This window comes from Setaria italica, chromosome IV (genome assembly GCF_000263155.2).
Source record: "Setaria italica strain Yugu1 chromosome IV, Setaria_italica_v2.0, whole genome shotgun sequence".
Taxonomy (NCBI): Eukaryota; Viridiplantae; Streptophyta; class Magnoliopsida; order Poales; family Poaceae; genus Setaria; species Setaria italica.
Window position 1 is genome coordinate 3,784,397 of NC_028453.1, and position 27,136 is coordinate 3,811,532.

The 27,136-nt window shown below is 40.7% G+C and overlaps 2 protein-coding genes across 2 annotated transcripts; one reads left to right on the forward strand and one right to left on the reverse strand.

The window, feature by feature from the left end:
• Positions 1-35: 35 nt before the first annotated feature.
• On the reverse strand, positions 36-4,285 carry LOC101786179. Its single transcript, XM_004964613.2, has 9 exons — positions 4,092-4,285; positions 3,207-3,257; positions 2,920-2,941; positions 2,688-2,802; positions 2,560-2,592; positions 1,934-2,059; positions 800-903; positions 622-693; positions 36-532 (listed from the first exon to the last, which is right to left on the reverse strand). The coding sequence occupies exons 1-9, from the start codon at positions 4,278-4,280 to the stop codon at positions 156-158; spliced, it is 1,089 nt and encodes a 362-aa protein (XP_004964670.2). The 5' UTR covers positions 4,281-4,285; the 3' UTR covers positions 36-155.
• Positions 4,286-7,196: 2,911 nt separating this feature from the next.
• On the forward strand, positions 7,197-24,378 carry LOC101786575 (callose synthase 5). The gene is made up of 40 exons (XM_012845423.2): positions 7,197-7,320; positions 7,897-7,997; positions 8,570-8,691; positions 8,786-8,882; positions 8,959-9,069; positions 9,173-9,301; positions 9,928-10,019; positions 10,095-10,227; positions 10,320-10,457; positions 10,533-10,609; positions 10,693-10,780; positions 11,082-11,196; positions 11,756-12,090; positions 13,104-13,156; positions 13,203-13,251; positions 13,391-13,472; positions 13,565-13,614; positions 13,731-13,817; positions 14,375-14,497; positions 14,577-14,671; positions 14,755-14,839; positions 14,914-15,074; positions 16,523-16,646; positions 16,772-16,866; positions 16,954-17,068; positions 17,173-17,324; positions 18,526-18,635; positions 18,737-18,862; positions 18,946-19,014; positions 19,104-19,293; positions 19,515-19,626; positions 19,734-19,853; positions 19,922-20,037; positions 20,126-20,209; positions 20,606-20,718; positions 20,796-21,025; positions 21,116-21,913; positions 22,099-22,149; positions 22,248-22,433; positions 23,857-24,378. The coding sequence occupies exons 1-40, from the start codon at positions 7,197-7,199 to the stop codon at positions 24,085-24,087; spliced, it is 5,469 nt and encodes a 1,822-aa protein (XP_012700877.1). The 3' UTR covers positions 24,088-24,378.
• Positions 24,379-27,136: the final 2,758 nt, after the last annotated feature.

A 27,136-nucleotide genomic window follows, 5' to 3' on the forward strand; every position in this document is an offset into this window, starting at 1 on the left:
GAACGAAAACAAGCAAATCACACAGTGACAGTACCTTTGGTAAGTGCTGCTTTGGGCTTTCCGTTGGCGTAAGGCAGTATAACACTCGTTTAACAACTGATCGCACCAGTACATTTACAGCATTCACAGGAGTTACATATTCGTCGCATAACATATCACATATGCTCTCGCGGATGCTTGTACAATACGATCTCCTCCTCGAGCTCGGTCCTGTCGCCGCTCACCAGCACCCAGACCTCGGAGATCTTCTCGACGCGCCCTTCAGAGAGATCGGCGATGGTGAAGGCGCGCGAGGTTGGAGCCACCGACGCCGATCCCTCAGGGTGATTTTGCTCGTCGCTGGGACTCGCTTGCGCGTACCTCACTCTGGGCACAACCGCTCCGTTCAGGTATATGGTGCCATTGGCTCCAAAGGCGATCATCTTCCTCAGGCCTCTCCCGTAGGCTAGGCTCTTGTGCATGTGCCCGAACACGACCAGCGGGATGGAGACTCCGGTTTCCCTTTGCAGATCGGAGATGGCTCGCTCGAGGTCTGCAGAGTTTTTGTTTGAGCTTGTCATATGAAGTAGTTTGAAGGAGAAGTAAGGTAACTAGAGGGAAAGTATTGCATGAACATCAGACCTGGATCGCCATGGTCACCGCCACCAGGTACCCAATCCCGCCCACAGATATCATCCATTCTTGAACCTAGACCTGCATAACCATAAATATTAACATGAGGCATGTTATGACTTCAAACTATTTGTTCATGTGGTTCATGTACTATCTATGAAATCCATTCAATTAAATGTTCAGACACCTGTTGGTCCATTATGTGCAAGCAGTACAACAGAATGGCCCTCTGGTGCACTTGTAGCAGCATCGTATATCTTCTTTGCACTCCCAGCCATATCGTTGACACCCCTACATGGTAATTTTAATTACAGTAAGTGGTCAATACTCGGTAGTGACAATGGATCAAAGTACAGGTATCAGCAAGAGCTAAAACGAGAGCAAGAACATCGTGTGATGCTTATTTACAAAGTGAGGCTAGATTTCCTGAAGAATATTTAGCTAGAGCTGCGAAGTTCCTATGTAGTCTACTATTTGGTCTTAACAGCAAGGACAAAAAATGAAGAGTAATCCAGGGGCAAATGGTGACAATTGGGGGTTGGATTGTGTTAATCATAGTTAGTGTCTTATGAATAAGAACAAAATAAGCTAGCTCCATAACCAAAATCAAGTGGACAGCCAATTAGTGTGCATATCTATCTGGTCGTAGGTAACCATCCTTCTAAAGAAACTAAGAAAGATAAGCCTTCCATCAAAACACCTGTGTATAGAACAGTGATGGACAACAGCAAACTCAAATGAACAGGCATCACCATTCCACCCAGCTTCCTCCTACGTCCTAACCAAGGTCATTCCAGTAGTAATTTTACTACCTAGCAAAAGCACCTGATAAGCGTTAAGTATATCAAGGCCCATATATATTGTAGGCCCAGTGATATAACGAGGAATCTCACCACTCCAAAACATTGAATCAAGGTGTCAATTCCTGTTTCTTTTGAAACCCTAGTCCAGGATTAGTTTAGGTTTCCAGATCTGGAACTTGATGGAAAATTTTTAAAATAATTCAAGAAATAGTCAGTTTTCTTATTCTTGGTTATTACCTCATAGCCACTCTCATTTGCTCCAGCATTTCAGCTATTACTTGTATTCATTTAGCCAACTCTATCAACAAATGTGTGCAAGAAATCTATATGTGCTGGGATCACGCAGCCGAGTGGCACGCACATCGAAATGGGAGAAATTGTATACAGGAAATGCAATTGATGAAGAATTAACTCCAACAGTCCATGTTTAACTATTAAGGAAATGGCAAAGAAATATCAAGTACTAAACAGAAAAGTTATAAACATATTTATGCACTAGTAAGATATATCTTACCAACCATTTCAATAGAAGCTTTGGTCTAAATAGTCTATCACCCCCACAGGAAAATGGCCGCCCACCAACAATACTAAGCTTTATTGTTGGAAAATCCAAACATTTGTACCCAACATGCTGCTCACCAAGGCTGATATTAACAAGAAAATGGAAATAAATTATAAGTACTATTGATCATTTCCAGCTTAGAGAGTATGATAGTCAAGTGAAGAGCAAGAACAACTGACACCCAGAATTATTCTACATGGCTATAACCTGATTGCACCATTGAGTAGTTAGACTGAAAATCAGCTTTTCACTTAGTCCTAGAAGGCTAGTGCAGTTTTACCCAATTAATTTCAAAAAAGGTTCTATGTTATGCCGATTTCATTCTTCTAAAGAGGAAAGAGAAAATAAATCATGAAATTACTAAGCAATAAAGCTGAAATTCATAAGTGTCACGAATTACTAGGTACTAAAGCTGAAATTCATAAGTGTGAGACAGTGGAAGAGCATAACAGCAATTATGCAATCTGGAAGATGCATTTGTTCAACATTTACTTCAACAAATTTCCTTCAATGCCATACTGCAGTCATGCAACATATTGCAATAAACACAAAAATTTATTGCATAAATAAGGAATATCTGACCTTCCAAGCTGAAGACGAACACGATCTGCCTTCCTGAATGCCAACAGAGTACAAGATGATATAAAAAAGAAAATTTAATGAAATTACTTTTGTACTTTCTCCTTGCCAGATGAAAGTATGATTCTTACTTCTCTGAGAATTGATATGTGTGCCAGCAATCATGATTACCAAGAATTGCTGCCTTTGGCAACTGAAGGTCCGAAATGCTTTTGACAAGTTCAACATTTTCATTACCATAGTCCCCTGCCATAGATTGAGGGGAGAAAACAGAAGATGGCAACCAACAAGAATCTAAGCGTTGTTTCACAAAGTAACTAAAGGGTAAAACATGAAATACAGAAAATATGGAAAGGGGCATACCTGTAAAAAGTACCAAATCCGGCTGTGTTTCACAGAGAGAGCAAGTTAGAACTTATGGTGAAAACAGAGTGATTTTCATACAAATATTTTCTGTCAAATTCTAATGTCACTGGGAGTGGTAGCATCTATTGCAAGTGCATGGCAAGCATAGGGAGCCCGATTGAATGCACATTCTAGACAATACCACATAGTAGAACTAGAGAGAAGCTACATATGAAATGTACACACCACAATAAAATATCTAATGGACTAGTGTATCAAAAAGCTGAAAGCGCAATATGCAATACCTGAAGAAACTGGAGTGCCTTTGAATCTTCCTCAAGGGCCCAATCATTGTGCTGCACAGTTCAACACATAAACACCAAATTAGTACGGAGTACAACATACAATCAGATCTAAGCACATGATTACATGAATTTTAAACCCGGAAGCATAAACGCTACAAGAGTTACTACTATAACTGATGGTCTTGTCAAACCACAAAAGTAAGCCATTCACTCTTAAATCATATCCATAAGAGAAATACATGTAACTAGCAGCTTTCCAAGGTGTCTGATCAGCAGAACATGGAATCAAAATGCAGCACCTGAGACTCTGAGTTTGGCTATGCTCAAGTTTGGGAAAACGCAACTCAAGTAATTTCTACCATACACAGCGAAAGGAAGCAAGTCATCCACTACTAAATCATATCCATAAACCAAGTGACTAGCAGGTTTCCACGGTGTTTAGCCAGCAGAATATGGAATCAAAGGATATTGCATGAGCCTGTGTTTGCCTACGCTCGAGTTTGGGGGGAAAACACAACTCAAATGATTGTCCAATTCTGCCCCATAACGGAAACCATGTCCCGCTTGCTAAAATTCTAAACTGAAATTCCAGAAATCAAATGCCGCCTAAGTCCCGCGCCCATCCCCGAACTCTACCAACCATCACCCAATCACCAAGCCAAACTGCAAGTCTGCAACAATCAGGTCAATGTGCAGAGCCCCAGTCCCCAAATGGCAAACGGCCAAATCCTCTCCGGCGGTCCAGCCTCCTTGCTTCTAATGCCCAGAACCTGGAATCCAACACGGAATCGCAAAAGGCTACACCCGTACCGCACCCATGGCTGGCGCCCCCTCCTCAAAGAAGAGAGTGCATAGTTGTTCGTAGAGAGAGGGGAGAAGAAGTACCACGTCGCCGACGACTGCGATGCGGACGCGGCCGCGGCCGGCGCCGGCGGCAGGGTCCATGGCCCTGCGGCTCGTCCTTGACGAAGGCGAGGAGGAGCGGGGAGGAGGGGCGTTTGCGGAGGCGCGCGCGGCTACCGCTGCTCCGGCCGCCGACCAGGAGGAAGAGGAGCAACAACACCGCACGACCATCTTCTTTTTCAATTTTATTAGACAAGGGAATTTCCCAACTACCGTCTGTTCGCATTTTTTTTTCCTCACTCCACATGGGCCGCATTGTTCGGTGGCTTGCGGCCTTGCGGGCAGAGGCTCCATCGTCTCCTCACCATTTCGGCCCTGACCAAATTTTGGGCTTGGTTTCCGGGACGTCAGCAGGGCAGAGTACTCCACTAAGGTAGTGTTTGATTCCTAATGTATGAACTCGTGTGAGATCTGAGTGGTTCGTTGAATCGCACCGCTTTGTCCAGGATGAGATAGTTCAGATCCATGGAATATACTGAGAAGATGTCGTACCGAGCTGTGCGCCAAAATCGACCGAACGACTCGATACAGGATGGAACCATCCCCCACCTGTATCAATCCATCCAGGATCAACCCATCCAGCTGAACCATCCCATATAGAATCATCTTCCTTGCGAGCAACCAAACGCTACCTAAACTAACGCAAGAAGTGTTGAAACGGTATACATCAACTTATCTCCCACATAAAATATTGTCTTTAGATTGGGGGCAAAAGATGAATGAATATTGGGTGGAACCAGCGTTGGGTCGTACCGTTTTTGTTTGACATAAGACTTAGACATAAGACCATGTAATGCACTTGAAAAAGTATCTATCTATCTATCTATCTATCTATCTGTAACAGATAATCTGTGCTGCTAGAATGGTGGTTGACCCTCAGAGAACAATTGCCGGCAGCCAAGAGGAAAGGATCCAAAACACCTTTTTCCGCATTTATTGATAGTTCAACGCAGGCATGTTCAGGAACATGGAGACTCTGCCAATGCACAAATGATAACGATATTGATCAAGAAAAAAAAGAGCTAATTGAATTTGCGGCTGGGGCCTTATTGCATTCGAGTTGCTTGTTTAGTGAGTACTCAGCATTATTAGGCGTGAAAGGCCACACTTTGCTGTCTCTACTGTGTACGTAACGCCGTGTAGCTCTAGCTCAGCAGATGTGGGTGCGTGTGCCCTCATGCAGCGTGCTGTGTATTGCAAACTTATTTCTTCTTAATACAAAGATGTATAGTTTTTAATACAAAGATGTATAGTTTTCATGTGTATTGGAGAGAAAAGGAGTAAAGGACAGCATATCTATCAGTAAGTGAGAATACGGTCGTCTCTCCTCTTGAGTTAAATGTGTGCAGTACAATGATTCAACACGGAATGAGCCTATACCATGATGATACAAAGGCGACACGTACTTTGTTATAACTGACAAAGCATTGAGGTTCTATTGATCTTCTATTACAAGCTAATCTCTCCGTCCCAAATTACTATTCGTTTTATCTTCTATAGATACATGGACTTTGCTATGTATCTAGATATATGCTATGTCTAGATATATAGCAAAAACTATGTATCTTAAAAAGCTAAAATGAATAATCATTTGGAACGGAGGAAGTACATGAGTTATCTTGGTCACAAAATTGCTCAATGGTCAATCAAGTAGATAGTTCGTGCAGTAACATGCAAGAGCTAGAATTGATGCAGAACCAGAATCAATCTTGAGTTCTTGACAACATATGCCGTTTATAAATTATATTATCATATCTAAGATGTAGCCATAAAAGTTTTAAAACATCTAACTACAGATGTGGTCGTAAACAGATATAGTTTGTATACTCCATGCCTCATGGTCGTGAAGTTCCTGCCACATATATGTCGTTATAGTAAGATGTAACTTTGTTACTATGAAAATTTCTCAAGAACTTATAATCATCTGTATTTGGCTTGGGCTTCTTTAACGTGAGGCGAGGCTTAAAGTATGAAAGAAAATAATGGATCATGCCAAAAGCATGACCTATTATGTTAGATTGGTTGCTTAATCCTCTTGCTAAACTCAAGGCAAGCAAAGAGAAGGGAGATGACATCCGGACGCTCGGCCACGCAAATCTTGCATGCAAGACATAGGTTAGCCAGTTCAGCGAGTCAGGCGACCCGTTCAACCGTATGGCCCACGTGACAGAGAGAAGTGAAGGTTTCCTCCGTTTCTCGCGGGAAGAAGACAAAAGTCCAGCCGGACACCGCAGCTCCCGCGTCTCGCGGTGAAACGGAGTCACGGAATTTTCTAACGGCAGTAACTCCCACGCTGTTGCATCCTGACGACTCACTGACACCGGGCCCGATAAATAGCCGAACAGAAAGCGTGAGCCATGCAATTCTTCCTGTACGCAAAAGCTCACCATCCATCACAGCTGAACATGGTGGGGCACAAGTGTCAGCGGGACAAAACATCGCCCGTAAGTAAATTCCGGGGTGACAAAAGGCCAGCGATGTGTTTCCAGGCTTCCAGTGGCCAACCACGACGCTCGGCCCACCGTCCACAGGGGTCAAGGGGTAAACCGCCTCAACAAGCAGCGGAGCTCAGAATGCCCCCCACACCGACGCCTCTGATCTCCCCCGCGCCCCCGCTCTCCACCCAATCAGCTCATCTCGGCCGTCGGATCGAAGTATAAATAGGCCACGGGCACGCAAGGCCAGTCCCTCTATTTCATCACCCGGCTCCCCTCTCGCCTCCTCCGTTTGTTCCCCCGAGACGGCGAGCCGAGGCGGAAGCGGCAGGAGGAGAAGCGTTCGCGACCGCGGCCTCACGTTTTGGGGTTCGTCTCCCCGCTCTCTCTAGCTCCCCCGCCCGGATCCCATCGAATCCCAGGCGCTAACCCTAGCCCAATGCAGGAGGAGGATCGCCCGGGAGATCGCGCGCGAGGCGGTGGTGGTGGAGCGGCGGCGGCGAGGATGACGGCGCCGCGCGGTGGCGGGGACGACCCGCCGCCGTCGTCGGCTGCGGCGGCGTCGGCGGGGCACGCCGCGGGGAACGACCCGGTGACGCCGACGTCCGCGCTCGTCTCGGGGCTCAACCGCCGCGGCTCGAGGGGCGCGGGCATGGCGACCTTCTCCATGGAGGTCTTCGACAACGAGGTGGTGCCGTCCACGCTCAGCAGCATCGCCCCCATCCTGCGCGTCGCCGCCGAGATCGAGCCCGAGCATCCCCGCGTGGCCTACCTCTGTACGTGCACTCGCGTCCTCGGGGGATTGTTGTGGTGCACTGTGCACTCGCGTGAAGTTTTGAGCCGTCTGTGTCTGGATTTTGTCACAAATTAAGCGGGCGCTCCTGATGAACTTTATTTGGCTTGGCTGTGAACTTGAACTTTTCTCAGTGTTCGTGCGTTTAGGAGAATTTTTTTCTTAGATATTTTTGGGGGGCACATGCACGCCTTGATTAGTGGTTTTCTGAGAGGTGTTGTCCTTCAAATCATGATCGTGCGAGGAGTCTGCTCAGACAAAAGTTGCTGTGATTTCCCTGCGAGCATTTCTGGCGTTATCACGTTTTCATGCTTCGGGGAGCAAATTTCGGAGTATGTTCACACCCATACGAATCACAGTTTGTTTTCTACAACCATCCATAGCATCAATTGTGCCATTGCCGATACATTCCTTGGTTTTTTAAAACCAGTTTGCAATCAGATAGACGTTACTGGAATTGTAACTTGGATAATAGGCTTTGCTACTTCCTATACAAAAGTAAATGCAAGTTGTCAACCTTTTGCTGGCTTCATCTTAGATAGTTTCTTTGTGAAATTAGGTCGGTTCTATGCCTTTGAGAAGGCGCACCGGCTGGATCAGAACTCCATCGGTCGTGGCGTCAGGCAGTTCAAGACAGCTCTGCTCCAACGTCTCGAAAAAGTGAGAAGCGATCTTCCTTGCTCTATATTTTTGCATGCTATTAGCGTACATGTTGTTCTCCTTCATTTGTATTTACTCATTTCAGTTCGTTACTAGTTGCTTGCTGTTTTTTTCTCTTGCCAGGGAATTTTTTTGGCTTGCATGGTTTGTAATCTGTACTATGCTCTGAAATTTGTTACTGCTGGATAAACCTTCAAAAAATATTACTTGGTAGACAAGTGTATCATTAATGTACTTGTCTGTAAGCCTCAGAATTGAAGTTACATTATGTTGTAAAACAAGCTACAGAGAAAGTGTAGCTCGCTAACTATATGTATAAATATATAGGTGTGTTCTGCTGTTGTTGTAAAATGCTCGAATGCAACAAATAAATGTATGCACTTGACAAATGATGGTGTCTATCTATTTTTAGTTTGTTAGATGATGTGTCATGAACACTAATGCCAAGTTCATTGGATATTCAGTTCAATTTTTTTTTGAAATCTGTTGAGATAATCAGGGTTTTACAACTTCCTCTTGAATGCAAAGCCTAACTCAAGAAATATATTTTCCACTCTTCTGCAACACCACAGGATAATAGCCCTAGTCTTGCTAAGCGCGTGAAGAAAAGCGATGCCCGTGAAATCGAGAGTTTTTATCAACAATACTATGAGAACTATGTTCGTGCGCTCGACAAAGGGGAACAAGCTGACAGGTAATTCCCAAGTTTCCAACCCGGGTTCTCTGATATCTGCTACAAATCTAATCTAGTCATGAAACACCATGTCCCATGCTAATGCTGCCTGCAGGGCTCAACTTGGAAAGGCCTATCAGACTGCTGGAGTCCTATTTGAAGTGCTCTGTGCCGTCAATAAGAACGAGAAGGTTGAAGAAGTGAATCCGGAGGTTCGTGCTCAATGTCTTCTTTAAATGTATCTATTGAAATGTATGGGATGAGTTTTTCTAATACTCCGCTGCACAGATTATTCGCTTGCACAAGGATGTACAAGAGAAGAAAGACATCTACGCACCGTTCAATATCCTCCCTCTTGATGCTGCCAGTGCATCCCAGTCAATCATGCAGCTGGAGGAGGTATGCACATTTCAGAACTGTAGGGCGTCTTTCCTCAAAAAGATAAGGACATTGTAATGATTTAATCAAAGAAGCTGAAATGGTCTGATTGCATTACTAATAGATCAAAGCAGCAGTCACAGCACTGAGGAACACAAGGGGCTTGACCTGGCCGTCAACATTCGAGCCAGAGAGGCAAAAAGGTGGTGATCTTGATTTGCTGGATTGGTTGAGGGCTATGTTTGGCTTTCAGGTCTGCTGGTTCTATTTCAACTTTGTCATTCTTTATACCAAAATGGGAATTTTGGTCCTCTTGTTATTAAGAAAGCATATGGATTCATTTAATCATTCTATTCATAGTAAAGCTTGTTACATTTGGATCTAATATTAGCTTTCTTATGTGCAGCGGGATAGCGTGCGGAATCAAAGAGAACATTTGATTCTTTTCCTTGCTAATGTCCACATAAGACTCGAGCCAAAGCCCGAACCACTTAGCAAGGTTTTGTTCTTTGTCACAATTCATTTCAATGGCTTAACCATATAGCATGATAAGTTTGGTATATTATGCTACTCTGCCTCCGCTGTCAGACTCATATGTCTCCTGAAAGCAATAATGATGTCTAGAAATGCGTTGTCCTACTGGCATTTGGTTAACTGATTTTTGAAGTAGCTGCATGTAAAACATGAGATGACTAATTGCATTCCATCACATGATGTGAAGATTATAATTATAGTTAAGTCCAAACACACACAGATAAGCACTGTGCAACTGGTTTGCATGCATGCAAATCAAGTGTATTGCTCGACAGTACTAGTCCATCCCTTATTTTTTTTCATGCCTCTTAGTTCACTGGCACTTTTTGTTTGTCCTTGAAACAGCTTGATGACCGAGCTGTCGATGTGGTGATGACTAAGCTATTCAGCAATTACAGGAAATGGTGCAAATTTTTGTCACGGAAGCATAGTTTAAGGTATAATATTCATTAACCTTGTTTCCTAATTTAATTATCTTAATGCAAATTGTGCTCATGATCTTGTAACTGCAGATTTCCTCAAGGTGCACAACCACAGGAAATTCAGCAGCGGAAGATTCTATATCTAGGTCTTTACCTGCTTATATGGGGTGAAGCAGCAAACATCAGATTTATGCCAGAGTGTCTTTGCTACATCTTCCACAATGTATGATGCATTTTTTAACTATCACATTCAATAGAGGAGCTCATTTCAACAATGTATTGTCCTGTTTGAGACGGCATCTTCGATTTGCGCAGATGGCATATGAGCTACACGGTCTGCTAGCTGGAAATGTTAGTATTGTGACTGGGGAAAATATCAGGCCATCTTATGGTGGGGATGAGGAGGCATTCTTGAAGAAAGTGGTCACGCCTATCTATCGTGTCATTAAAAAGGTACTGTGATAAAGCATCATCATATATGATTAGCAAGAAGTTTCCTCAAATACAGATGCTTGTGATTATTTGCAGGAGGCAGGCAAATCACAGCACGGAAAGACACCACATTCTGCATGGTCTAACTATGATGATCTAAATGAGTACTTCTGGTCTGTCCACTGCATTATTTTCTGAGTGCATATCAACATCTTTTTTGCATCTTTCATTACAAATCCCACTCCATTTCACTCAGGACGCCTGATTGTTTCTCACTGGGGTGGCCTATGCGGGATGATGGTGATTTTTTCAAATCTGTGCATGATTCAAGGCCTGTAACAATGGTACAAATTTGATAACTATCTGCAATCTAAAAATATTTCTGCCAAATTAATTGATTGGGGATTACGTTTCTGACAAAATATATTTACAGGCTGGAAGCTCACCACAAAAGATTTCCAATAAAAGTACAGGGAAGACAAATTTCGTTGAGACTAGAACGTTTTGGCATATCTTCCGAAGTTTTGACCGAATGTGGACCTTCTATATTTTGGCTCTGCAGGTAATTTGTTGAAGTTGTATATGGATGTTTTTGTAAACTTGACTATGGCACACCTGCTAATCTTCTAAGGACTTATTGAACAGGCAATGCTGATTTTTGCTTGGAATGATTATTCGGTGACTCAAATCCTTCAGAAAGACCTCTTATATTCCCTATCTAGTGTGTTCGTCACTGCAGCATTTCTACAGTTCCTCCAAAGTATGCCCCCTTTATTGAAGTACCAGTTGATTTTTTTTCTGAAATATGTACACATCATTGCATCATATGGTACGTGATAAAAATGTATGCATGTCTTGTTTCTTCAGTAGATAATGCTAATGAAAGCATTGTGCTAGTTGTTCTTTAGTTGCATCTTTATACCTTAACCATCTGTTAAGTTATTGACAAGTGGATTTTTAGGGTGAAATGCACTAGATTTTTGGTTTTGTTCATTAGCAGTGTTTCAAAACTGTTTAATGAACCACTTCGTATCTATTAATAGATACTGAACTAATGACTGGCATCAATTTTCTACCGAAACAAATCTGTTGAACATCTGTCAAACTTGTTAGCCTTACCACTTTCCAGCTTCAGTAGGCCAATTTGCTTGTGCAGCCTTCTGCTGGTACCTTCTACTGACCCCAAAATTTTGCAACCTCATCACAGTCATGTTCTGGACATGCTCAAGTTTGGAGCTTATGATGTCTTTACACAGATTAATGCAACATTTAGTTTCTAGTCCAAAGTATGACTGATTTTCTTATTTAATTGATGGCAGGCATTTTAGACTTTATTCTGAACTTTCCTGGTTCTCATAAATGCAAGTTCATTGATGCCTTGAGAAATATTCTGAAGATCATAGTTAGTGCCGCATGGGCTGTGATTCTTCCATTTTTCTACATGAGCACAGCACCAAAAGTCAACTTACCTCTGAAAGATCTGGAAAAATGGTTACGTTATGTGAAAGGGGTGCCAACTTTGTATATGCTGGCTGTGGCAGTGTACCTTATACCAAATATCCTTAGTGCAGCACTCTTCCTGTTTCCAATGTTCCGAAGGTGGATAGAAAATTCTGACTGGCACATTGTTAGACTGCTTCTGTGGTGGTCTCAGGTATTCGATTCAATCTATATTATGTTTGCTTTTGTTGTCTATATTTTAGGATAGTGATCATGTAACATGTCTGGTATTAAAACTCATTCCAATTATTTTCCTGTAAGACAGCATTTTTTACTTGGCAAAACTTAAGCTAATGTTTGACTGGATTCAATGGAATTTCAAGAATGCACTTGATCCCATAACTTGTCATGTTCTTTCTTCATAAATTTCCTGGAGCTATTTTTTCCTAGAACTAAAGTTTGTTTAATTTTGCAAAATGCATTTGATGATTTCTTTGATTACAAGTTGTGAATGTAAAGTTCATATTCGAATGGCAGCTATATTCTTCAAATTTGTTAGAACATCATGAATTATCGTAAATTTGGATTGTTAGGTTACCATCATCTTGAATGCCATACTGCCAGTTATATGCCAATCACTTGTTATTTGTTATGCATCCCAGTATTCCTAGTTAAGAAAAATTAGCTCATAAAACAGTCTAAGTACAAAATGGCAAAGGGCTTCTGTTGCAAAGGAAGAAATTATTCCATCTTTTGATCTTTGTTTGAGAAAATGTAGTATTGGTAATTGCATAATTCTTCAAAGCTTACGACCATAGTGGATGCTCTCTTCTCCAACATTATTGTTAAGCCAAACATTTCATATTGGATTTGTTAGAGCTACTTTACTAAACGAGGATATCATATTTTGTGCCACTCCAGCAAATGGAGGTTGTGATTTGCATAACTACTTCTGTAGTCAAGATAATCAATACATTTGGTATACCGACCTACTTCAATAGCCTGCACCCAAACAATGTATCTGAGTTTGTTTTCCTTTTTTATTTGTCTCCTTCTCCATTGTTTTTCTGCATCAAAATGATTCCATGTACATTTCATTTCCATTTTCTTTATATTTTTTGAAAGGCATTTTCTTTATATTATGGTCCATTCCTGCATGTTCGAGTATTTTTTTATATTATGGTCCATACACTTGTTATATCATCCTAACTGCACGATATGTTGCAGAAACGAATTTATGTTGGCCGTGGGATGCACGAAAGCCAAGTTTCACTATTTAAGTAAGTTCATATGCTATTTGTTTATTTATTTATTATTATTATTACTAGTGCTCTTCTTTCCGTGGATACTTATTCTATTCTATTCAACTCAAAAGGTATACATTCTTTTGGATTTTGCTGCTATGCTCCAAATTTTCATTCAGCTACTTTGTACAAGTAAGTTCTCGAATTAGATGTTTTGCAACGATGCTTTTACATGCTAGATCTGAACCTCATTCTCATCTTGGTTTGCAGATTCAACCTCTGATAAAGCCAACAAAGGACGTAATGGGTGTTCATAATATCCGTTATGAGTGGCATGAATTTTTCCCTAATGGTAGTTGATCATTTCCTAACTTTCTTTTCGGGTGGGGATCTTCATTGAGGGAACCCTTTTCTTTGATTAATAATAGCTACTGCTTTCTGCAGCATCCTATAATATTGGTGCTATACTGTCGCTCTGGGCTCCTGTTCTCCTGGTACGAACGTATTTAACGTACATATTATCTAGCTAGTAATATCATCTTGTTCTTCTTTGATTTGAAACATGAACCGTAACTCTAATATTCATTTGTGTTGCCTATAATTATTGCAGGTCTATTTAATGGATACACAGATATGGTATGCCATCTTCTCTACAATATTTGGTGGCATGACTGGTGCACTTGGGCGACTTGGGGAGGTAATAAATGAATCTAAAACCATTATATGGTACTTGTTATCTTATTTAAGGTCAATGTGAGCATTAGAATGTTTAGAGAGCCTGATCACCAAATAATTGTTTTGTGATGGCTTCTATGCTAAGGAGTTGTATGAAATATATTGTCTGTATGGAAAAATCTTACTGAAAAATCTGCAGCCCTAGAATCCATAAAATTCAATTGAACAAATAATTTTAGAATGTTCATTTACCATTTCACAAGGAATATTCATGTTTGTAAGGATCTGTTTGCTGGCAGACTCTGTTGTTTATGTTCAAGGTTTTGTTGCTCTATTTGTATGACATATTTTTTTAATGATTTATTATTATGAAACTGAGCACAGAGACTTATTTTGATGGTTTGTTGCATGCACAGTCAGATTCACTCCTTTAATTGTTGCTGCATTTGTATTGTTATATTTTGTAAACAAAAAATGTTATTGGCCTTCTGTATAGGTAACCACGTGAGCAACATTAATGTTTTAGTTGAATGATACTGATCTAGTTTCTAATCATGTTATGAAATTTTTCTGCATCAGATACGAACATTGGGAATGCTGAGATCACGATTCCATTCTTTGCCTGGAGCCTTCAATACGTATTTGGTGCCATCAGATAAAAGCAGAAACAGGCGCTTTTCACTCGCAAAGCGCTTTGCTGAGGTCTCAAATGACCGTAATTTTTGGTATGATTCCCCTAATAAATCAATGAAACGTCTTAATAGAAATTATTGATAAACAGGTTTCTCCCAACAAGAGAACTGAAGCTGCCAAGTTTGCTCAATTGTGGAATGAAGTAATATGCAGTTTCCGGGAAGAAGATCTTATAAGCGATAGGTGATGCACTTACCTTCTGTTCAGTAAGAAAACATAGAAAATATTATCGTTGCAGCAAATCTGACAAACTCTGTATCCCACAGGGAGATGGACTTGTTAGGGGTTCCTTATTCGTCAGACCCCAGCCTCAAATTGATGCAGTGGCCACTGTTCTTGCTTGCTAGCAAGGTTTGAAAATAGATTTATACCTTATTTGCACGTTGGTGGTAAAAAAATTTATAGCAAATTATTTTGTGATGCAGATACCTATAGCATTAGACATGGCAGCACAATTTCGACCTAGAGATTCAGATCTTTGGAAACGTATATGTGCAGATGAGTACATGAAATGTGCTGTACTGGAATGTTATGAATCATTCAAACTTGTTCTTAATGTACTGGTGGTTGGAGAAAATGAGAAAAGGTATCTTCCAATATTTTTCACTTTTTCATGCCTTTTATTTGAGGCATATTCTTTCATTCTATTTAAGTATTTCTTCATGAGAAAAGGAGTTAACGCTGTCACTAAAATTTCTTATCTGTATTGCTGTAACCTACTTCCAGTGTAGGGCTGTAGGAAATAAGCACTTCCATATGAAACTAAGAAATAAGATGACAATAATCACCTTTTTCTTCAATGAAGCCACTACAAGTATTTATTAACCTTTTTTTATTTCTAAGATACTCTAGTTACTACACTCATTACCTATAAACATGTTACGGGTGTGGGCCCTAGGACCACCAGTGCTGCAAGCAGCATATGCTCAGGGCTACGGATTAGAGATAGATTAGTTAGTTTGTTAAAGATAGCTAGGTTGTTAGCAAAGATTGTGTTAGTTATTCCCAAGAGATTAGCACTGGTTTGTTAGTCTCGGCTCTATATAGGGAGCTGGCACATCAGGTTGAAGCAAGCAAGAAGAAATACTCTAAAAGCAGTCAGAGCCTCCAGAGGGAGGATGACTAGCTGATTTCTTCCTGCTATACCATCTATCCCTAGCCAATCCACATAAAAACATCATAAAACCAGCCTTGTTAGGATAATAGCATGGGAAGATGCTGTCGAAAATATATATTAATATAATAGGTTAGCTGTACAAAGGTATACAAGACCAGACATTAACAAAGTTCCAAGACAAGACTCAAGAGCAATCAGAAAGCACTCAAGAAAGAGTGAGCTACAACCAATTAATGTGAAGCCAGCTAAGTAAATGTGGTAAAACCTTTGAGCCGTTTTCTTCTGAAAAACCATATCTGTCACAAGCATTCAGTTTGAATGGTGCTTATCTGGAGGTACTTTGTAATAAATATAGATATGTTACTTTGTAGCTAAATGGGCGAACATGCTAAGCCGACCAACTCCTTGGACAATGGATGCCATTTTGATAGAAGATCTCGAAGCCTGCAGTCATATAACCAATTGTTGAACCACATTGATTTCACTCTTCTTAGTGAAACCAGAATCAATATCAGGACATCAGCTTTACATTGCCGGACCCTAAACGAGAATAAAACAGTGTTTACTGAGCCAAGGTTACAAATCTGATACAAAGAAATCAATAGTTGCGTATGCTGCACATGTTTGCTATTTCAGTATTCAGGAACTAGCTTTTCCAAAAATGAATTGGGGAGGACACCCAAGCACTACCAAGATGTATAATATAAAGAAAACTCTGCCTGTAGACTGTAGTTAGTAAACTTGTAGCTATTGTTAGGTATGTAATATCAATGGTACTGAAGGGATATGTGTTATCCTTCCTTCATGCTGGTTGGTTTCTTGAACTACGTTGGCATTTTTACATACGTATCTTAAATTCCATGTTCAGTTGATTACATTGATCCTCTTTTGACATGTTTGTTCATTGACGTGAACAGGATTATTGGCATTATAATCAAAGAAATTGAAGCTAATATTGCAAAGAATACATTCCTTGCCAATTTTAGAATGAGCGCGCTCCCAATTTTTTGCAAGAAATTTGTGGAGCTTATATCTACCTTGGTAATTCAATGTTACTACCTTACTCAATTATTGTCTATTTGAAAATTAGAATGTTTCGACTTGTTAAAAAAGATGATCTGTTTATGTACTTAAGGTGTTGCTGACATTCCACTGGTCACCTGCAGAAAGAAAGAGATGCCTCGAAGTTTGGTAATGTGGTACTGTTGCTTCAAGACATGTTAGAAGTGATAACGAGAGATATGATGGTCAATGAGATCAGGTTATTCTCGTTTGCACTCATGATAATTATATACATGTCTTTCATGTCAATAGGCCACTAATTATCATAACATTTTATCATTTTCAGAGAGCTGGCTGAGTTCGGTCATGGGAACAAGGAAAGAAGGCAGCTTTTTGCGGGTTCTGGTACAAAGCCTGCAATTGTTTTCCCTCCTCCGATTTCAGCGCAGTGGGAAGAACAGGTCATGTCTGCAAATTATTATTATCCCTAAGTCTTTTATTACCAAGAATGTGAGTTAGAGTACATGTTTTGTATAACAGTGTGCATAAACTCCATTGTCTGCAGATTAAGCGTTTGCACCTTCTATTGACCGTGAAGGAATCAGCAATGGATGTCCCCACAAATCTTGAAGCTCGTCGAAGAATAGCATTTTTCACAAACTCTCTATTCATGGACATGCCACGTGCACCTAGAGTACGCAAAATGCTCTCATTCAGGTTATTCTCATATAACGACTTGCTAACAATATTGCAAAATCCTGTAGTTTTTAAGTGGTACTGAGGTAGCATAATCCTTTTTCTGTTTCTCATGGCTCATTTGCAAGAAACTGTACGTGAGATTTCTAAAAAATGTTATAACTAAAAATTATTATGCATCTAAACTATTTTTATTTAATTGATGCGGAGCATTTGACATTAACTAACTGGCATTTCTTTCCCTGCAACCTTGATATTCTGAAAGCCCTAATGTCGCAGTGTGTGCTCTCCAGTAAAGAGAAAAGGCGACATTAGGACCATGCAAATATTACCAAGGATGTTGGATTTAGGTTGGGTGATCATTTTTTACAAAAGAACTGAAGGAGACCCCCAGAGTCAAACCTCAACTTTTTAGAATCAAACCAGATCGAAAGAACAGTAGTCACTGTACAAAGTAATCGTTTATTTATCTTAAATTATGTGTTGATGCTATAACAGTGCTGGTTTGCTTCCCAAACATTTTTTAATTTCTGTAAGCTTGAAATGTCTCAATTACCACTTCCATTCTGGCTCGATCCAGGCAGCCCTGACTCCAGACCTGATGGCTGAGCTATGATCTTCACTAAAACAGAAGTTCCTTTTCTGTTTTTAGATGTTGGTTTTCTGTAAGCTTTAAATATCTCAGTTGCCACTTCCGTTCTGGCTTGATCCAGGCAGTCTTGACTCCGGATCTGATGGCTGAGCTATGATCTTTACTAGAACTGGAGTTCCTTTTCTGCTTTTTTAGATGTTAGTTAGAATATGTGCTATATCAATCTTATATATATATATATATATATATATATATATATATATATATATTTTGAAACCTAGGGCAAGAAGCTCTTCAATTCATTTTAATTTGAAGCGAATACACCCACCAGAAAGGGGAAATACCACTCTAGGAAATATAAATACCATCACAATGCCCTGTTCACATTCTATTTTTTATATCAACAAAGAAATTATGTCTTTTGGATGCAACGCTGCACATGAAAAGTTTTCTCTACTACCCCTGTTGTAGTGCATGTTGTAGTTAAACAAACTGTATCTAAAATAAATAAATTCACCATAACCAATATCCGACAACCCTGTTATGTTTAAGTGTACCCTCTGGTCATAAGAGTTTCAGTGAAAAAGATTGAAGTCAACATAATTTAGTGTTGTTCTTTGTACTTGGCAGTGTTATGACTCCTTACTACAGTGAGGAAACTGTATATTCCAAAAGTGATCTTGATCTGGAGAATGAAGATGGCGTATCAATTATATTCTACCTACAAAAAATCTATCCAGGTTTCATTTCTGTTTGATTTCCCTTGAATTTCCACACTTCAAATCTTTATTATTAAGTTACCAAGTTTCCATTATTTTATTTTTCGTGATTCCTTTTGTAGATGAATGGAATAATTTCATGGAAAGAATTAATTGCAAAAGAGAAAGTGAAGTCTGGGGAAACGAGGAAAATGTCCTACAACTTCGTCATTGGGCTTCTCTTAGAGGGCAGACGCTCTGTAGAACAGGTAACTCGATCATACCATCTGCCTTATCCTATCAAATAAGGATGTTTTGGCTGACTCCCAGATGTGTTCTTTTCTGTGAATAGTTAGAGGCATGATGTACTATAGGAGAGCTTTGAAGCTTCAGGCATTCCTTGACATGGCTTCTGAATCTGGTAAGCTTCTTCAGATTCCAGGTGGAGCATTTTTTTTTTGGTTACTGCCTTCAAAATAGTTACGGATATGTTCCCTGTATTTCTTGCAGAGATATTGGAAGGATATAAAGCAGTTGCAGATCCAGCAGAGGAGGAGAAGAAAAGCCAAAGATCTTTGTCCTCTCAACTCGAGGCTGTAGCAGACATGAAATTTACATATGTTGCTACTTGCCAGATATATGGCAATCAGAAACAATCTGGTGATCGACGTGCAACAGATATCTTGAACTTAATGGTGAAGTAAGTAATTTCTTCTGAGAAAGAAATAAATTAGAACATTTTGCCAATTACAAGATATGGCATAATCTACCTCCAGGGCTAAGATGTTTTCTTGTTCAGTTTTTCGTAGACTGGTTGAGCTGATATTTACTTCAGTAGTTAACATTTAATTACAATTACATCTCCCAGAAAAATATATTGCTTTGAATTGATTTGGGTGCCAATTCAATTTGGAACTACAGTTACCCCGGTCTGCGTGTGGCGTACATTGATGAAGTTGAAGAGAGGGATGGTGACAAGGTGCAGAAGGTCTTTTATTCAGTGTTGGTAAAAGCTCTAGACAATCATGATCAGGTAGGCATATCCACGAAGTACAAGTCTTTTTTCCATCATTCCAGACCTTGTTGATGTTTCAGTCTGATGTCAACCTCAGTTGCTCTTACACTTTGTATCCTGTGAAGGAAATATACCGTATAAAGCTGCCAGGACCAGCAAAAATAGGTGAAGGGAAGCCTGAAAATCAAAATCATGCTATCATTTTTACCCGTGGTGAAGCGCTCCAGACCATTGATATGAACCAGGTGAATTGAGTGCTTATGGTACAAGTCATGGTATATTGGAATGTGTTGTATTTACAAATTATCTTCAGGACAACTATTTGGAGGAAGCTTTGAAAATGCGGAATTTGCTGGAAGAATTCAATGAAAACCATGGTGTCCGTCAACCCACGATTCTTGGAGTGCGTGAACACATATTTACCGGAAGGTAGTTTGAAACCTTTGCAGTTACCATTTCATTTTCTTCATCATAATTCCCGAATCAGCAACTAATATCTGAGATTGCTGGATTGTAGTGTGTCATCACTTGCATGGTTTATGTCAAACCAAGAAACGAGCTTTGTGACAATAGGACAGAGGGTCCTAGCTAATCCATTGAAGTAAGTATGCACCATTTTCTTTATTCATACTGGAATGAAACAAAATCAGTTATTATTTTACTGGACCCTTGAGTGTCTTATGCGTTGCGATACAATGTTGGATCTGCTGAGCATCTGTGGCAAAACTATCTCCTAGAAAACAAATGCAAGATGATCTTTAAGAATTCTTTCTGTCCTTGAAAGTCGAATGCACATGAACATGTGTTCGAGTCTGAGATTGGAAATAAATAAGATTTTACAGATTAGATCAACAATGGACATTGCTCGAAACTTTATTTTCTTTGAAGCTTTTCAATTTTAAGCATTTTGTGAGTATATATGTGGCATTACTGTCTAAAAGGGCATAAAACATCAGACATATAGTCTAAACGCTGACATACTTTGTTTTCTGGGCAGGGTACGATTTCACTATGGACACCCTGATGTGTTCGATAGGATTTTTCACATTACAAGAGGAGGCATTAGCAAGGCTTCCTGTGGTATAAATTTAAGTGAAGACATTTTTGCTGGTATGTGCTTCTTCATATATTTCCAGGTCTTGCCCATTTGTGCACTTGAAGGCACAGAGTTAAATTTTTTTTTTCAGGTTTCAACTCAACTCTAAGACGTGGAAACGTCACCCATCATGAGTACATCCAAGTGGGAAAAGGACGTGACGTCGGTCTTAACCAAATTTCTCTCTTTGAGGCTAAAGTGGCTTGTGGAAATGGGGAGCAAGTACTTAGCAGAGATATCTACAGGCTGGGTCATCGCTTTGACTTCTTCCGAATGCTTTCGTGCTACTTCACAACTGTTGGGTTTTATATTAGCTCAATGGTAATGTATATAGGAAAATAGAATGCATAGCATTTGTTACAATTCGCTGCAATGCATATTGTCTCATACTGTTGTCTTAATTTTGTGCAGATGGTTGTCATCATAGTGTATGTGTTCTTGTACGGAAGACTTTACTTAGCATTAAGTGGACTTGAGTTTGCAATTATGAAGCAAGCACGGATGAGAGGGAACCGTGCACTTCAAGCGGCTATGGGATCTCAGTCTATTGTGCAGCTAGGTCTTTTGATGGCCTTGCCCATGTTTATGGAGATTGGCCTAGAAAGAGGCTTCAGAAGTGCCCTAGGGGATTTCATAATCATGCAGCTCCAGCTCTGTTCAGTGTTCTTCACTTTCTCACTTGGGACTAAGTCACATTATTTTGGCCGCACAATCCTGCATGGTGGTGCAAAATATAGAGCGACTGGCAGAGGCTTTGTGGTCCGCCATGTAAGGTTTGCTGAGAATTATAGAATGTACTCCAGAAGCCATTTTGTGAAAGGACTTGAACTGATGTTACTGCTAGTAGTCTATCAGTTGTATGGTGACGTTGCTACAGATTCGACTACCTATATACTCCTGACATCATCAATGTGGTTCTTGGTTATCACTTGGCTATTTGCTCCATTCCTCTTCAATCCATCAGGTTTTGAGTGGCAGAAAATAGTAGATGACTGGGATGACTGGAGCAAGTGGATTAGCAGTCGAGGTGGGATTGGGGTTCCTTCTAACAAAGCTTGGGAATCCTGGTGGGAGGAGGAGCAGGAACATTTACAATCTACAGGTCTTTTGGGCCGTTTCTGGGAGATTGTTTTGTCTCTCAGATTCTTCATATTCCAATATGGTATCATATATCACCTGAATATCTCTGCTGGCAACAAAAGCATCTCTGTAAGTTCTTTATTTCGTTTGAGTTTCTTTCTTCAAGTCAACTTGAGCCAAATGAGTCCTGCTACCACAAGGCTGGTGGATAAACCACTTAAATATTGTCTGAATTTCCTTTTGTTGTTTAAAAGCATTATTTAACACTATGATTGCGGCTGTCCACTAAAGAAAATATGATTTTTTGGCTTCAGGTTTACGGTCTTTCTTGGTTGGTTATCATTGTTGTAGTGCTGGTCTTAAAGGTAAATTTCATTTGCCTGCTAGTTTTCGAATCTAAGTAGTTGCTGTTCTTCAAAAAGATGATGTCCTTGTTCAGTTGCTGATCAGCATCTTTCTTTAGGTGGTATCCATGGGAAGAAAGAAATTTAGTGCAGATTACCAGCTTATGTTCCGGCTGCTTAAATTGTCCTTGTTCATTGGATCTGTTGGAACGCTGGCAGTTCTATTCACCGTCTTACACCTTACAGTTGGTGACATATTTGCTAGTTTCCTTGCATTTGCACCCACAGGATGGGCGATTCTGCAGGTACATCCATTGGCATTACCCCTCTAATTTCAATTGTGAAGCACTAAATTTCATATGGTATGCCTAGTGTCAATTAAAATAATTTGTCAAATAAAAAGGGAATGACTCCACATAATTCGGCTATTTTCTGTATGCGTCAGTCAAATTCTGTATCCAATAAGGTTGTGCCACATAATGAAGGCTGCAAATGTAAATGTGGGCAAGGAAGAAAAAAAATCAGCCAGATTTTCAGTGACACAGCAACAACCAAAAACTGACTGAAAGAAACATGGACTTTAGTCGAAAAATGAATCTCTCAATGTGCAAACAGAAAGGGCGCCAAAATTGTACAGATCCGACTAAAAGCATCAACTTGTGGGTCATTACCACCAAAAGCAAAGAAATTCGTACCATCAAGCTTATTGGTCACCAACTGCAGAGCATGTGACCTTAAAATTTCATGTTGTCAAGAAGTAGCTTAGTAGCAGCAGTAACAATATAGAAACTAGTTTGACTGAACAATCTTTTATTGATGTCAAGTCCTAAGTAATCCTGAATGGGATCAGATACATCCATGGTGTAAACATTATGCCAATACCACCCTTCCCTTTGCTTGAATACATTGGCCAATTAAATACCTAAAAGGATTTTTTTTTTAAAAAAATACCAGTTGATAGTAGCAGACATTACTGTAGTACTTCTATTCTGTGATATAAGATGCATAGAAAATTCATGGCCATTTTCAAACTACTAATGGAAAATGTATGGCCATTTACAAACGACTACATATGAAAAATGTACATCTCCCTTTTGCGGAGTAAAACATCTGAAAAATAACTGATGTACTACCTTCCTGAAATATATGAAAACAAGTGATATTGCCAGGTCTATATTCCCTGATGGCCTACGATATATAGCTAAAAGAACAATACATCATGTTCCCTGATGGCTGCCGCCCAAACAAATTCTCTCAGCCTCTGATCAGCCGCTGCATTAGTGTATCTGCCTCTGAGAAACATCCAATGAAACCTTATCCTCAAAGTGTCTTGAAATCTGATCCTCTTGGCAACTAGTTACTCGCCTTACCCTTTAAATCCGTGCATGGAATGTGGTCATGGAACGAAAAAACAAAGTAAAGAAACACGCATCACAGAATACGACCCAAACACACTGAACGAACCAAAGTGCCGAACGAAGAAAAGACATACTGCCTGCTGAAAATCTTGTCCACCGAACTTTTTGCTCCACAAGATCTGGACGGTCAAAAGGTGAGCGATGGAACCAAAAAAAAGCCGGACAATGTTTAGAAATCTGAATAAAAACTCTGAACTATTAGCCCACTTTGAATACCTCTGTGAGTGTTTGGTATCTGCTGTAAAAATGTTAAGATTGCTGGATAGAACATTTAACTGATGCTCTAGTCCATTTGTGATCGTTACAACAGATATCACAAGCAAGTAAACCGGTGGTCAAGGCGTTTGGTCTTTGGGGATCTGTCAAGGCTCTCTCGAGGGGTTACGAGTACCTAATGGGGATCGTCATCTTCGTTCCTGTGGCAGTGCTCGCATGGTTCCCATTTGTCTCGGAGTTCCAGACGAGATTGCTATTCAACCAGGCGTTTAGCCGAGGCCTTCAAATCTCTCGTATCTTGGCTGGTGGAAAGAAGCAAAGATGAGGTTAGTGCAGGAGGAGACGTTCGTAAGCACAGGTTAGGCGAGGAATTAGCTCCAGGATTTTGTACATTGGTGTTGTTGGAGCCATCCTCAAGCTGCTGGCGCTTTCAGAAGTTGTTGTACACACAGGGCGGTCTTTTAGGTGTTTTCCTTGTATATTTCATACGGCATTGTTACTCGTGGTACATAGGTTACATTTTTCGAGATTTTTGTTGTATAGATGTAGACGTTGACCTGCGTGTAGCGGAACAATCATTCTTTTAAATGCAAAGGGTAGGTTAATTTTTTGTACATGTAGTTCTTTGTCTGTCTGCTATAGCGCTATGCCAATTCGACTCCTTATATTTTTCATGGCTGGGATTCTGTATGTAAGTGATAAATGGGTAATGGTAACTGAACAATCTGATGACAAGAATGATAAAACAGGGTATGTAGGCGAATCTTAGTGAGAGGAAGGAGATATTGTCCAATGTTGGCTGTGTAAAGTGTAAAACCAGGGTTTGGCCTAACTGAGCAGGATGGCATGACCAGTTTAGTGCCATTGCCATCAAGGCTGAGGCCTGAACAGGCCTTTCGGCCTACCCCTATATGTGTTTGTGTGCTCACATTGTCCATGTTGTGCCAATTCAAGTTCCTGTTTTGTGTCAGTTTCATTAGGGATTCAGTTCGTGCCAGTGTTTTTCAGCTACCTGAGCTTCTTGTTTGTTTGCCTTTTCGTCCTTCTGGGGAGGAGATTTCAGCAGGAGGCGTGTTCCATGTTTTGGGGGAAGCTGTGGGCAGATGGATTCTTGACCACTGCCTTCTGTCTGGGTTTTGCTTAGTTTTCACAGTCAGTGAACAAAGATTGATCCTAAACTGGAATCTGAGGGGCCTGAACAATGCAAGCAAAGAAGAAAAGTAGTAAAAGACTTCGTGAGGGATTCACAGTGGTTTGTCTGCAGGAGACGAAATTGGATTATATTGATGCACAGATCATCGGAGATACCTCGGGGCTAAGTTTATGGAGCAGTTCACATATTTACCAGCACAAGGAACAGAGAGGAGAATTCAGCTTGCTGTCGATCAGGATCACTACAGTTACTGAATTCAGAATTAACACGCGTTAGCAGGTTACATGCAAGTATGCAACCTCTTCACTACGGAGTACATACTTGGTATCTTGGTATGGACCACAAGAGAATGAGAACACTGCTTTCCTTGATGAGTTAAGGCAGATAAGCCTGACTATTTCAGAAGAGTGGCTGGTTATTGGGGACTTCAATTTGATCCTGTTAGCACAAAAAGTAACACCAACCTGAATAGAAGGCTGATGGGGGCCTTTCGATCTGCAATTGAGGATTTGGATTTTGGAACTAAAAGAAATTCAACTAAAAGGAAGGAAGTTTACATGGTAAAACAATGTGACCCAGACTAGGATTGACAGGGCATTTTGCACAACTGATTAGGCCCTCATGTTTCCCAACCGTTTGTTATAGGCCATTTCCTCCATGGTGTCTGACAATTGTCCTTTGCTACTGGTAGGCAACACTGCCAAGAAGAGGTTTCATTGAAACATTTTGGCCCAGGCTGCCGGGCTTTCAAGAAGCAGTCACAGAGGCACGGACTGAACCACTCTCCATCCACAACCCTTTCTTGAGGTTGCGCTGTAAGATGCAGAAGCTAAGGACCTGGGCAGGATCGAAAATTGGTAGCAATAAACTCCTGCTCTTGGCCAAACAAATCATATGGATCATGGATGTAGTTGGGGGAATATAGAACACTCAGTCAGGAGAAAATTTTGCTCAGAGATTTCAAAAAACAGATTCTTGCCATGACTGCTATTGAAAATCTCAGGGCAAGGCAACAGTCACGCTTGACATACCTCAAAGCCGGGGATGTTAATTCTAAACTGTTCTTTCTGCGCGTGAATGGAAAAAGGCGCAAGACCTACATTCAGAGGTCGGAGCCCTAGACACCGACGCTGCAACATTTCAACTGCACGAGGAAATAGAAAAGGAGATCCATTCACATTTCACCTCAACTTTTGGGCCGAGTGGGCAGCGAGACAGAACGCTGGATTGGCAACCTAAACAGGCACCGGGACCCAACGGTTTCATTGGAAGTTTTCCAAATCTTGTTGGCGTCTGATCAAAGGAGGATCTCATGAGTGCGATACTGCGATGCACTTGTTCTTTGAGCAGCGCTCCCAACACTCCAATTTACTCAACTCAGCACACATTGTTCTCATCCCTAAAACGCCAGAAGCAAGAAAGTTATCTGATTACCGGCTGATTAGTCTGACGAGCTGCATCGCCAAAATCATATCCAAGCGTTTGGACTGGTGAAAGAACTGGCCCTCAGGCAGGCAGCGTGTGGAGCGCCTACTTTATTAGATTAAAATGATTTCGTGCTATGAGGGGTGCCTTGACAACTTTGTTATTTATGTAACAACAACAATGTAGTAGAACTCGCATGCTTCCTTCTTAAAAGATATGGCAGCGTTCCTGCCTCCGTTAGAAAATAAAAAATTAAAAAGAAGATGATGTCATTACTCTCATTAACCCTATCTGTGCAGGAAAACAGAATGCTCATGATTGCGCATTCTGCAAAGAAGAAAAAAAGACCAGACAAAATTCCCTTTTCTACACCGATATTCGCATGCCTTTTGTGTTGTAAAGCAACAACCAGTCCCCCCACTGCGTTGTCTAGTTTTTTTTTATACCACCCGATGTCAGTTTGTCGCAGGCGATGATACTTCTATTCTATTCCCTGAAGGTCCTTGCAATTGTAAAAGAAGAAGTTGGCTGCACGATGACACGAATGCTTGGACTAGTGCAGCTGCGCAGGTGCAGGCAGTTCCAGCACCTCTTCTTTTCTACTTTGTGGAGAACGGCGTGTTCCAAAGCTTGATGAATTAGGGGGTGTTTGGCAGGGAGGGGCTAAATTTTAGCCCCTGTCACATCGGATGTTTGGACACTAATTAGGAGTATTAAACATAGTCTAATTACAAAACTAATTGCACAACCCCTAGGCTAAATCGCGAGACGAATCTATTAAGCCTAATTAGTCCAT